This window comes from Mesitornis unicolor, unplaced genomic scaffold (genome assembly GCF_000695765.1).
Source record: "Mesitornis unicolor isolate BGI_N332 unplaced genomic scaffold, ASM69576v1 scaffold9181, whole genome shotgun sequence".
NCBI lineage: Eukaryota > Metazoa > Chordata > Aves > Mesitornithiformes > Mesitornithidae > Mesitornis > Mesitornis unicolor.
In genome coordinates this window covers 48,167-62,061 of record NW_010161697.1, presented here as the reverse complement: position 1 = coordinate 62,061, position 13,895 = coordinate 48,167, and the positions used below count along the sequence as shown (strand labels likewise).

The window sequence follows — 13,895 nt, the reverse complement described above, 5'->3', positions numbered from 1 at the left end:
GCTGAACCTTAAGAACCACAAGGACAACATCTGGTCCTGCATGCAGCTGCTGGAGCCAGGGGACTGGAGAAATGAGGAAATGGAAATGGACTTACCCAATCTGTCGATTTGTGGAAGGTGCTTGCGTAATGACTGAACTAGACTGTGGAGATGGCATGGCTTGTTGAATCACAACGCTGGTGTCGTGGTTTGGCATCCTTGTATTTGCCAGCTGGTGAGATCCAGGTCCTGCCATTGCTCCTCCAACTGTGTTATGCATGGAGATATTCTGTGAAAAGATGGGAAATAGGGGATGGTGGAGGAAAGTGAAAAATAAATAAATGTCTTATCTCGTTTTTCTGTTCTATAGGAATACAATTAGAAACCTGAAAGTATCAACAACAGGAAAAGTTACCGCTCTAGGTAAACCCCAAGTCAACAGATCTTGTTGTAACCAACAATGATAAAGAAATGAAAAATAACTGTTTACTTTTACAGGGCAATAAAAGTGGAAAAATACCCACAAGTTGACTAATTACTCTTCTGTGATTCTGACTTGTGATTTATAATGGGGATATTTAGCACATATTCTCCTAACTTAACACAATATATATTTTGTTTGAAAATTACTTCTGTGGTGAGTGCATGGCACCTTGATTTATTACATGGGTTGTTTACTGTGTACTAGTATGGTTAGACTGACAAGCAAATCAAGTTTTATAGCCCCAAAGTAACAAACAGTATATGGTACATCACGAAACAGCCATTTCTATTAGCCTCCATATATTTGTAGAGCAATAATATCCCAGAGGCCTAGAATAATGGCACTGTATTTGCACATATATAACCTCTGCTTCAGGTAAGTTGGAGTACTTAAAAAGTTATTTAAATAAGAAAAAAAGTTCACAGATAACTCATCCACAGAGCAAACAAGCCACAAGAGACAAGGATACTACTGAGGAAGGAACCCTGGAATAAGACCTCTTTCCTATCATCTCTACACACACAATACACACTGCTACTAAACCGCAAGGTTTGACTTGGCCCACGTTTAAAAACAAACAAAACTTTCAAGCCAGAGACACCCACAGTGTATACATATGAAAAACACAGCAACCTTGAGAGCATTCTTTTTTCTATCAGGCATCAACGTGTGGATTGTTTGCAGTAAGAGGAAAATAAACTTTACATTGACACCTCATACTAGACTGAGGAAAAGGAGGAAAAAAATCCCAACCACCTTTACAGGCACACTCTGCCACCAAGGCTCATGTAAAGCATCTTCCTGACCATTGCAATACTCAGGATTGAATACTAAAGTTAAGTTTTATTTGGAATTCCAATTTATGAGCCAATTTGTTAAGAAACATGTAAAAATCACAAGATAATGGTGGATAAAACTGGTGAGAGTAGAAACTCAGAACTCTGCTCAGATGTGGAGGACAAGAGAGGCAGACAATATATTGAATCTCAGACCTAAAAGAAAGGTTGTGTTCTGAGCCAGAACAAGAATAAACCCTTTAATTGATATTCCTCATGAAAAAGGAGACAATAATTAGAAGACCCATACTAAAGGTCTTAACTGTCATCCCCTTGTCTCCTAATTCTTACATATATTTCAGGTGATTTCCAAGGCTGCTGTGGACATAAGGATATCTCTGTTTCTTTTGCAGGAGTTGTTGCAGTTTTCTAGATTTTGCAAAACCAGGCCTAATAATCAATCCATCTGCAAGTAAGTATTTTATCACTATAGTTTCCTAAAGCTTTCCCTTTATATTAAATGCATGTGTTTCAATTAAAACCTACCAATATATTATATTAACTTCTTTCAAAGTTCACCTCCATATAATTTCTGCTGTACACTGCCTCCACAGTTTCGGAATCCTTCCAACTAAATCTGTTCTGCCTATTTACTTTAAGAAGTATGATTATTAGAGAAAATATTAAATTGCAAGAGAGGTATACAGTACCAGTACCTTTGGGTCCATCAGGGAGCAAGAAAAGAATCAGTGACCCACAATGAATTTACTCTGCAGTGCTGCACAACTGCCCCCGGCCATTGCCAGCACAGATCTTCGCCTGCACACATGAGCCTTGCTTTCAGAAAGGGCTGTCTGAATGAAACCAGAGCATTGGCATGAAACCATGCAGGATTCAGAATGCCTCTCTCTAGATTGCAGACTCCAGACCACAGATTTACAAGAGCTACAGAACACTCATCTGCTACATGGGAGGATCTTTAAAGGAAACGCGGGTGGTGTCATGAGTCCATGAGGGCTGGGAAGGGACAGGATGTAAATCTGTCATGAGCTTTAGACAAGTGCACCCCAGCACTTGCCCAGACTGGATCTTGTTGTAACATGGCAAGGCAGAACTTAAAGATTTAATATCAGATTCTTGTGCTCCTAGATCCAGTATTGCCATTTCTGTCTCTTTCTTTTTCCTTTTTTCTCCTATAATTCAAGGCCTTTCTAAGGTGCAAATGGTATGAGTTATGACGGGTATGAAAAAAATTGTTTGCATATAAGACATTGTAATTGCTAGCTTACATGCATAAACTTGTAATGCTATTTCAAAATTTTAACCATTTCAAATAAACTGTATCTTTTCAGTAAGTAGGCTGAATATCTGATGCACGGAAAGCAAAAACAGAGTGAAAACCTGTCAATGCATCCAATGTCCATTCTTCTCAGTAATGCAAACACTGTTGTTGGGCAGCAACTATACCTTTATACTAAGCTGCCAAGAGAAAACCTAAGATTTCCCAACAAAATAGCAAACTCAGCATGACTCTCACATTCATAAGAAAAGGATTTGGCAATATCAGAATCATTTACATCAGTGAGATGCTTGTGAATTTACGGAGAAGTTCAAGCAAGTTTATACTTAAATGACAATGCCCGTGCTTGGAAAGATAGGAGGAAGGTAATGCACAATATATCTGACACGATGCCCATCTGATGTAGTCATATGCAGAATATGCATATCCCCAGCACATCAAGACTAGGCTCGTTGCATGCATGATGCAGACAGTCTCCAGAACTCCCAAAATGGCCTTGGTGTGTTGAGCTCTGCACCTGACTCTGAATGGATCTGGACAGGATGTTAATGAGCTCCTTGCAGACTCAACTTTGGGCCTTGATAGAAACAGGACAAATTCCACAATCTTGGCTGAAAATAAAGACCTCCACTTTATAGTTGAATTGTTATTGGCTAGGCTGCTTCCAGCTCTGCTTTTAAGGAGTTCTGCATGCTCTCCCACCAGGGATCCACAAAGAACATCTCACTTGGACTCCCTCTTCCAGCTCTTAAGCCAATAGTTAAGATTAATTGCTACTATGCGCTGGGAGCTCCCAGCACACCGACTCAGAGGAGGAGTTGACAGGAGTCAGGGCACGGACAGAGCTCTCCCAAGACCTGTCCATACTCTGAGAAAGTAGGACACACTCAGAGTTTTCTCAGAGACCCTCACAACTGCCCTTCAGCATTAGAAAAGGGCATATGAGCTTATTGTTATTATTCACTTTATTAAACTGAACGTAAATGTTCACACAGAGAACAGGTCACCTGCATGCCAAGAGTTGTAGAGACATGAAAGGCATCTTCTGCCCTTAAGATTCATTTAATGGATCTTAATTAAGATCCAATAAATTAAGATAAATTTATTTCCTCTAGCACTAAGTTTCATCTTCACCGAAGTTCTAAGCCATTCACACTGAAGCAGAACCTAAGATTATAACACTGACAAACTTTTATAGCAATGCTTCTTTCACCCATGTGCTCACACTGCACTCCTCAGCAGTATTTAACATTCAAATAAATAAAAGAAAAAACAAGCCATATCCACAAACCACTTTTAAATCAACATGCTCATTCTCAACCTTTCCAGCTGCAAGAGCAAAGGGAACAGATCATCATCGGCTTGACTTCTCCCCAGTTGCACTGTATTCCCCATTTTAGCTTCAGACTTTCAAGAAAACATTTGAGCATTTTTCTCCCACATGCAACCATTTAACTTTGGATAGGCAACACACTTCTTTTTTTTTCTAAAGACTAAAACCTTCTTGAAGTCATGCTTCCATGTTCTGGTGGAGAAGATTACACATCGCTCCGCAAGAACACACACCCTGTTGGCAAGGACAGCAGAGAAAGGATGGCTCTGCAGACACAGCCGAAATACACCCCATGACTCCAGGCAGTCACCATTTCCACTGAATCCCACTTCTTCCAGAGGAACACCCATCCATGTCCCATGGCACCACCTGTACCACATACCTCCATCTACTGAAGGCAAAGGATGAAGATGGGTCCATCCTTTACTATTCATTGTAATATCCTGAGTTTCTGACCAAATTTGTTTATGGTTTTAAACCAACATAGCTAGTTTCTGAACCAAAGCCAGCTTATGTTTTCCTACTGTTCTTTTTTTAACTGTGAGGTTTAATGAAAATCACAAACACAAGTTTTATACAAGCTGAAGACTTACTCAGGTTTGCTGAATGAGCTTTTAGATCAATGAAGCTGTCACCTATAACCAACTGTACATAAATACATTTTGCAGACTATTATATAAATTCTGAAGTCAGAAGGTATTTGCAGTGAAAAAAATGAGAAAAAAATCCAGATAACCTAAAGAAAGACAAAAGCACTTTTTTATATTTTTCTCCTGTTTTCTGGGAAAACAAACAAACAAACAAAAACCCCAATATTTTCCCAAACAGCAACTTTTTTTTCCAAATATGTTTTGCATACAACTCCACAGAAAAAGCATTAATTTAAAAAAAAGGAAAAAAAAAAACCAAAAAATAGAAAGCTAATACACAGCAATATTTTAGAACTTATACAGCCTGGCCTCCCAATTAATTTTAACAAGGAGAAATATTCTAAAGTTGTCCCACTTTCAGGCATTTGAAGTTTATGGGTAAAAACACCATGTAATTGGAACCTAAATTCTTCTAGAAGGCTGTACAGACACACAACATTCAGGGCAATCAGGATACTGGTTTAGGATTTAAATGGTAGCTACCTGTGCACTTTTATGGAGTATACAGTAGCATCTTGGCTGATTATGGTGATCATGACTCCACAATATATATAATACACTCATGAGTGGGAGCCACCGGTGACACACTCCTCCATTCCACATGCCGCCCACATAACCCATCCCCCCAAAAAACCCAAAAACTTAGATACTTGGAAGACACTACTGTAATGAAAATTATAGACTAATTGTGGCAAATAATGGCACGCTTCAAAGTTATTTTAATCATATACAATCTCCATCAAAATTACTGAGCCTCTATGAATTCTCTCGTGACAGAATGGTAATCTCAAAACCAAAGTCATCAAATCTCCCCAGAAACAGCACCAACCCACTTATTTTCTCATTATTCAGATCAATGTGTAAGGAAGACACCCTCACACCAGCCCATTACAACCATTTCATCTATTACTACCACGCAACACCTACACTGCTCGCTGTCCGTCCAAGGCCAGCAAATATAGCAGAGGAACTAGGGAAGAAAAAATGCATCACATTGCTAATGCAGTTGAAGGATTACAGGAAAAATAAAGGCTATTATGAAGATTTACATTTAAAAAAAATAAAAAGGAGAAAGTTCCATTGTGCAAGAGATGCGAGAACATAAACTTGGTGGAGACTGAAATGCAATACTTTTTTTTTTAAACTGCAACATCTGTATAGCTTGAGTGAGGAAAAACACTCAAGCAGAAAAAAAGAACACAAAAAAGAACTGCTGGAAAATGTTGTGTAGTAACATTAAGCACAGGGACAAAGCATTAGGAAGATTTTATTGCAGACTGCTAAAATCCATTTAACTCCCTTACTTAGTGAGAGGTATGAAGTCACTGAATGAGGCTGACACATAAAAATACAGAAGTTATGCCAGAGGATCGATTCCTCAAAACATTACAAAGAAAAGCAAATGCTCGCTCAACAGCTACCTGATAAAAATGACACATTACAAAAAAAACAGGGCAGGCCTGACATATCCAAGAATGCAGGACTCTTCCCTACCCCCAGGTCCTGTCCAACAGCTACCCCTGAACTGAATGCAGCCAGCTCCCCACATGATGCTGGAGACTCAAAGGCCAGGAGCAATACGAGAATACCTGACTTCTTGAACCCCAGGCACCACTGCTCAGTCAAATGTTATCAACCCGATCTCCTTCGGGGTAAAAAATGTAAAGAAAAATTAAACTCCTTACTCAAAAATAACAAATAATGATAGGCAGATGGGGGAAGAAGGGAAACATTGCTCTCACTGAAATCATAAAGCTTTGAATCTGTACTTATCGGTCTCGGCCACTGGTTTCCAATTTTTTGGATCACAGACCTCTGTCAACCCTCTGAATTTCTCACAGAGCACTCTGTGCTCTTATCATAAATTGTGTAATTAAGGCAAGATGGTTCCACAGAGCAGCTGCAGATGACTTACCACAGCTTGGCGACCACTAGCAGTTCACAGACCAGAGTTTAACTGCTGCCCAAATTCTGCTTCAGAGCACCGTGACTAGAATTTCTTGACAATAAAGATAACATTTCTAAAGGTATCTACATATTTCAGTAGCCCAAGTCCTATTTTCAAAATGCCTCCAGTCTTTTGGAGCCTTAGAGAACAATTACTGTTAATTAAGAGATCAGATTTGCGTACTGGGGCTGGCAGGAGCATTGCAAAATTTTATCCTAAATATCTATGCTAGAGCATGCAGGGAAAGGTCCTTTTTGTTTTAAGTTAAGATGAATTATTCTTAAACACAGACATGAAGGCTGCTACTAGGCACAAACAAAAAAAAAACCTCATAAGTAATCTTTTTATCCTGTTTTCTTTCAATAGCTTTTACTATCTTATCAGAAAGATTTTCTGAGATACACTGAGTCATTCAAATGAAACCTCAAGTCTGCAAATCTCCAGCAAACCACGCTGTGCTGCTAAGAAGCACGGCACAAGACACAGGACAGGCACATGAAGTGCTAAGCCAGGTATAAGCCATCTCAGGCTGCATCAGTCACCACCATAACTCGAAGTCCAAAGAGCCCATTTAAGCACTACTAATCCTCTTAAGGCCGCTTCCTGAAGGGTGCCGGTCCTGCACAAAATCTCCACCACACAGCTCATGCTGCAGGCCGACCTTTGCTGTGCCGCCACTCAGCCTCTGCTCCTTGGGTACCCACAGTGCGGTCACCTCCTCTGGCCTCTTCCTCAGACCTTCTGGGGAAAATGCACACAAACTTCTTTCAGGGGCACATTAAGCCTCCATGCCCATCCTCCCCTTTGGCTGATGGTTTAAGCAAATGCTCTGACTCCTCTGATACTATGAACAAAATGCAGGAGATTTTGAATTTTTGGTCTTTTATCTTAATTTTTGTGACATGATCTAATTACCGACATTCTGTGGTGCCCTCTAATTACCAGTAGAAATGAATACTGAAAGATAACCCTTGTCTTCCATGATTCCCTCCCCTCTTCCCCCGCTACCCTCCTCATGCCCTTTTCAGCATGCCTGTCCAGGCTACACTTTCGACATATGAAGCCTCCTTTACATACACAGTAAGCAATATATGGTGCATAACAGATATACCCACGATAAACCATTTACTAGGGGAAAGGAAAAGCAGTGATATAAAGGAAATGCAATGAATATATTTTAAAGAAGGAAATGTTGAAAGACTGATCTCACCAGAGTTTGAAAGGAAACAGCTACTCTATGGGAAAAGATGACATCAGATTGCATGCTTATGTCTTGAAGTTTCCTACAGATATCTCCCATTTTCCTCAGGGTTGCTCATTTCATACACAATTACTAGCCCAAGATAGCCATTTAAGCAACATAGCACAAAGAGCTGCTTCTATTCAGATAAACATCAGTAACACTAAGTGTTCATGAACCAGTTCAGGTCACTGGGAGTGTTTTGCACTGCTAACGCCACACTACGTCCTGCTAATTGGGAGGCTGCAAAACAGAGGAAGCACAACTGGCTGCCTGGCTCTACCCAGTTCTGTCATACTCTACGAAAAAGCCATAGACTATTTTGTTCCTTCCAAGTTGCCTATTGTGACATTTATAAACAGGAACCTGGCAGCATGTCAATGGTGCAAACTGATTTCCTTTTCTAAATACAATTTTAAAAGGCAAATAAACAAGGTTATGCCTGCTAATGAAATATTATATGCCATGCTGGGAGCTAGTTTTTCCTCAAATGTATTCTCTAGAGCAGATGGAACACCAATAAACACAAAACAACAAACCTTTTTATAAAAAGCACGTTTATAGGAAAACAGATTCTCCATAGAACTTTGTGTAAGGAAAAACTGGCTTATATCTGTAATGTTATCTTGGGGACCCAATTATGGTCCCATAAGGTTGCTGTAAACAAGGGAGCTTGCCATGCATTTCAGACAGAGAAGGGCTAGTAAGAAACTTGACAAGGAAGAAAAGAGATTTGCCAGTATACTTACTAGGTGTAATTCCTAGAGGCCTCAGCTGAAATCAAGGCTTTATTGTGCTAAATTCTGTATAGACACATTGATGGACTACACTTGCCCACAAGCTTTAGAGTCCAGAGACAAAGCAAGGAAAGAGGAAGGAAGAAAGAGAGAAAGTAAGTGATTTGTGTAGCCAAAAATCAGGACTCAATGGAAGGGCTCTTTTCTCCCAGTCCAGTGTCTTATCTGCTATTTTGCACTGTTTCTCTCCATCTAATACTTATCTATGAATTCAGAAAACCAGAAGACTTCAAGTAAAAATAAAATAATATTTAAAAAATTAAAAAACAGTATTTTAAGCTCCACTCTGAGTTTTTTCCAGCACTATAATTTCATTTCTGTAAATCAGACAGAATGCATGTACAAAGTGGGTACTCAAAGAACCTTCCCAGAGTAGGTGCATGTCAACTTTTGCAGGACAAGCAATTAGACATCCAAAAGCAGCTGCCAGATCTGGAGGCCAGTCAGAGGGTAGTTGAAAACCTGGCTTTCCTTTCTTTATTGTAAGGAGTTTTGTTTTTAGCCATCATGAAACAGAAAGCTGGGGGGGGAGGGCGGCAATCCTCCAGGAATTGCTTTAAACAAGCCTTTGATACCGCTAACTGAAGGCGCTAGGCTTTTCAACATTATGCAAACCATTTTATAATCTGTTAATAGCAAATTCACAGAGACAGCACTTTGGCATTTAAATTTGTTATATTTTATTTAAAACTTCTTTGAAATTCTCTTCATTGATTTCACTGGCATAAGTTATTGGCATCATGCATGAGTTACAGCAATGGCTGCTTGACTGTATTCAATGACCAGAACATTTTTTAGACAGAGCAGTTGGTAAAGGAGAGCAAGGATGGTAGCAACAAAACAGCCAGCGATTTTCCATTCAGGCAGTTTCAAGCAGAAAACCAGCAGGCTTAACTTTTCTGCTAAGAAGTCAAGTGGAAACGCTGCTACCCTGGTAATAAAATGCACCTCCTAAATATTCTTTTAACCCCAACCCACCACGGCAGCTATGTTGGGCCAGGCTGGTGAGTGCTACATGGGGACTAAAACAAAATGCTGGGAAAGATCCAGGAGCCAAGGCCAAGGGTAGTCTCAAAAAGCACCCATACAGACCATTTGCTACATGCAAGGGAACTTAGGTCTAACCAGTGGAGTGGGCTGACAAGTGAACTGGCAGGAAAATAGTTTTGATCAGTGAAAATGATACAAGTAGCACCGCAGCGCCAAGCTGGGATCAAGTTAATTCACCAGACCTCCTGGGAAGTAATCACAAAGGCAAGCATGCAGTTTTGCAACATCCACGATTGTTTCAACCAATTTTAGGTAGTCGCTTTGGGAGAACAGAGTTAGTTTAGTCCAGATCTTGGGCTGAAAGAACTTAGAGAATTAGGTTCATCAGTTGGAAGCATTCCAACAAAATTAATAATCTTTGTAGCCATAAGAGTTTAAAACCCTAGGGTTTAGGAAGACAATCAGACTGTGTACACAGAAGGCAAAAAAAAAAAACATTAAATACACTTTTAGCTAAGAAAAGTTCACTTCCAGTGAGTACAGCAAGGGCTACAGAGAGGTATTACAATAAATCATTCTTTGAATCCTCAAAGATGTTTCTGATAACACGCTGCCTTTGTCCAACTATGCCTTGGTTTCAGCAGTTACCTTCTGCAGGGGCAGACAAGCAGGAAAAAACACTAACAAGACTAGGAGAACAAACATGTTTGGAAGAAAGACAAACCAATAGCGGTCCTCTTGCAAAAAAACAGAGTTGACATTGCCCATTGATGAAGGCACATGACTTTAGTCTGAAAGCACAGCTTGCTGGGGATCAGTGAAAGAAGAGCTACAGGAAATAAAGAAGTAAGCAAGCTGGTGTGGAGTTGGGACGTGAAGTTGGCTTCCCAGGCCTGGGACAGAAGAAGAGATCAGAAATATCACTCCTTATACTCCAAAGGCGTTCTGCAGGTCAGGTACATCAGGAATTGCATAACCATCCTTTTCCTCACCCTGCTACAGATTTACTGCATGACTTTGAGCAAATTACTTCACATTCTTCTGCCTTGCATCTAAAACAGGACTAGTATCTTCAACAACCACAGAGTTCTTGGAAGTGACAAGTGAATAGCTTTTAGAGACAACACAGAATACCTAGGAAGGCAAAATCATATAGCAGTGGCAGAACAGAAGCATTTTTTGGTAAGAGAACAACTCCACAGGACTTCAGAGTAGTATACATTTGAACTCACAGGAATGACAAGATATCGTAACCAAGACACTTCAACCAATACAAAGAAAAAGTTGTATTATGAATATCATTAGAAGAACAGCAAGACAGACGAACAATTCTTTGGTGGCTATAAACAAGAGAGCAGAGGAAGACATGTAAATTAGTAAAAGCAAAGAAGGACCGCATGCTTAAGTTCAGACAGCATTGCAGGACCTATTCTTCAGAGAAAGGAAGCTCATTGTCTGCAGAAAATTGGATCTAATCAAAGCATTCCTGGCTGTACATCCAATTCTGGGCACTAGACATCACAAGCCATTTTAGAAGAGTCAGGCTAAAAAATCTTACTGAGGTTATATGGCTGTGGTGGTGGAGGGGGTGAATTCCTAACTGTAAGGGTGGGACACATTTGGCTCAGGTTCTTTTCTGACTGGAGTAAATGGAGAGAACAAATAAGCAGTGTTATATTTGATAATGCCACGAGACAAACAATCATCCAGATGTACACGCTTCCAGTCACACTAATTAAATGTGGTGTGGAGCCATCCTGGGGAAATTACATACTGCTCCTTTGGAGTACCACACGCTTCTGAAATACCTTGGTGAGGCCTCCCTCCACCTGAGGAGCTGCAACACATGTTTCCCTAAGTAATAAACAATTGGTCCTCCTGTAATGGTGTGATCCAGCCAGACAGCTTCATACAAGGAGGAAAAACATAATTCAGGCAAAGGAAAGCAGGAGTTTCAGCTGAGCAGTGAACAAAACAGGTCAGGAGTGCATCCTTGAGGAACAACCTTGCTGCACATGGAGAACGGTTACTTTGAGTGTCCTTCTCCACACAGCAGCCTTTGCCTACAAAGTGGATGTCAGTGGGATGTTTACAACCAAAGCAACTTTGTCCCTCAACTTTCAGGTATCAAGGAGACCGTTGAAAATGCCAGCCTGGCACAAGTAGCACCACAATCCCATTCTCAAAAGCAGCTAGTTAATAGAGTATCAGCATTAAAAGAGTGTATTACCATTGAACACAATAACAACACTGCACATTTTAAACCCACCTAACTTACAGTTAAGCTGGAAGTCATTACTAAACAAGACAGAAAATACAGCTGCCATGGAGTGCAGGAATTGCTGTCTGGTTTCTCTTCATCATCAGAAGACTGTGGAAAGGACTGTGCTTTGGAAATCCATTGGATCACACTGTCTAAGCACAAGGAAATAGGTTTTCCAGTAAGGTAGTGCTCTGGAGGTGATGCTGTGTATGTTTTAGCCTGTCTGCCCGTTCTCTAGGAAAATTACACTGGCAACTCCTGGTCACAGACAGTATTATAAAGACCTAAGCTGAAGATAGCTGCTAAATAGCATAACTTTCAGCATTCCTGGTGATTACTATATAGGAGAAAGCAGTGCAAAAGCCATGAAAGCCATTTCCCAAACATCTCATAACTGAATGCTCAAACTCATTTCAAATACTTAGCACGAACTGACAGATTTGAGATCAAATGCTAAAAAGCCAATGCTGTTTGAGACTCAATGCAAGATCTCCTTCAAAATGTAGGAGACTATTGCACATTTCTGACATACAGCTGTAAAAGTGTTTGCAAAGCTGAACCCAGTAACTCTGGATTGCTAGAGCTAGGCCAGAATGTTGCCCAGAGTTTCACACTTTCAAAAAATCCAGACAAGAAAGCTGATAAGTTTGTCTGGATTTACTAATTGTGTCCCGCGTATTAAGACCAGAAATTTCAATCCTCCCAACAAGATTTATTAGGTATTGGCAGGCATTCATATGTAAGTTTAGCATTCAGAGGAAAGATATTCAACTGAGAAAAAAAAAAGAAGAAAAAAAAATATAAACTCAATGAGGTTCAAAGTAAAAAAAAAATTGTGTGATAGTAGAGAATACTATTTGTTGTTCTTTCAGATTATTTGCTTTAAGGCAGAAATATGATAGCTTGAATTTTAATAAGGTGTGGTAAAGAGTCTGTGATGTAGGGAGTCCAAAACAATTATTCTTCCTTCAAAAAGGACAGACAACACACTATCCTACAATACTCGGTCTGTCTCTTCTTACAGTAAACACTGCTAATGCTCCTGGAGAGGGGCTGACCTTGCCAGCCAATTACATTATGCTAATTTGTCTGTTACTATAACTCCTACAGAGGCATTCACAGCTCAAAAGGACAGAGATTTATATTGTCTCTTCAAAGCTGCAGACTATGGACGTTAATCTCTCTCCTTCCTTCCCGTTACAACTCTACATGGCAATATCTACACGCGGCACTCCTGCACATTCAAAGCGACAGTTATTGCCAGCTTTATTCAACTTAAAAAGACAAGCTGTGCTCCTACCTTGCCCTTTTAATAACTGTCACTCTATCTAAGAAAGCATATGCTTGGTAACAGCTGTTTTCCTGTGAAAACATATGGTTTCTCATATGCTTTTGAAAACACCACAGGAATGTATTCGCTTGCTAGACACTAGTGCCATGTCACTACATCAAGCAACAAAATCATCGAAAGGAACTGCAGTACGTTTTCTATGTTATACTCATGTATTACAAAAATACCTATTGTTTTAAAGCAACAAAAAATCATCCAGCTGAAAAGATTCAATGTAAAAATATGGCTCATAATTTAGAAGTTATGTGCACTAAAGTATTACTTAAAGATGGGATCAAAACCCTGGTCTTCTGCAGATACGTAGCAAATGGCATGCTTCATGCAAGCAGTTTACAGTCCATATTGTATCATCAAATAAAACCTCATGAGATGTGGCTCTTTTCACTGCTGGAAACATCAGAAGCTTCCCCAACATCTTTCACTTGAGTTACAATAAAAAGAGTACCAAAAACAATTGAGTCACAGCAGTTTATAATAAACTACTGTCCATCAAGTAAACCACAGTAATGACCTTTACATGCTTCTCTCCTGCCCTCCATAATATTTAGGGCAAGTTAAGAGCAGTCGCATGGCCAGTCACATGCCAGAACAGATAAAAAGAAGCTGACTTGTTGGACCACTTTAACTCAGATGTGTTCGGTCTGGGGCAATGCTAAACTGAAAACTAAATATTTTGGTAAAGAAAAGTTCCATCTGTGGTTTTAAAACTGATTTCAACACCAACTGACAGAGAAACTGATATAAAAATGCAGAAAGTCTTCAAAGTGTTAAAAAGACAGTTAGG

General features: G+C 39.8%; 1 protein-coding gene across 1 annotated transcript in view; it reads right to left on the bottom strand.

Annotated features, from left to right (window-relative positions):
- LOC104547627 (cyclic AMP-responsive element-binding protein 5) overlaps window positions 1-13,895 on the bottom strand; it is a gene marked incomplete at its 3' end in the record, with an annotated part of 143,104 nt that overhangs the window by 102,366 nt on the left and 26,843 nt on the right. Inside the window, exon 4 of the mRNA XM_010193410.1 lies at window positions 96-268. Within this exon, the coding sequence (XP_010191712.1) occupies window positions 96-268 (173 nt within the window). The remainder of the gene's footprint in view (window positions 1-95; window positions 269-13,895) is intronic.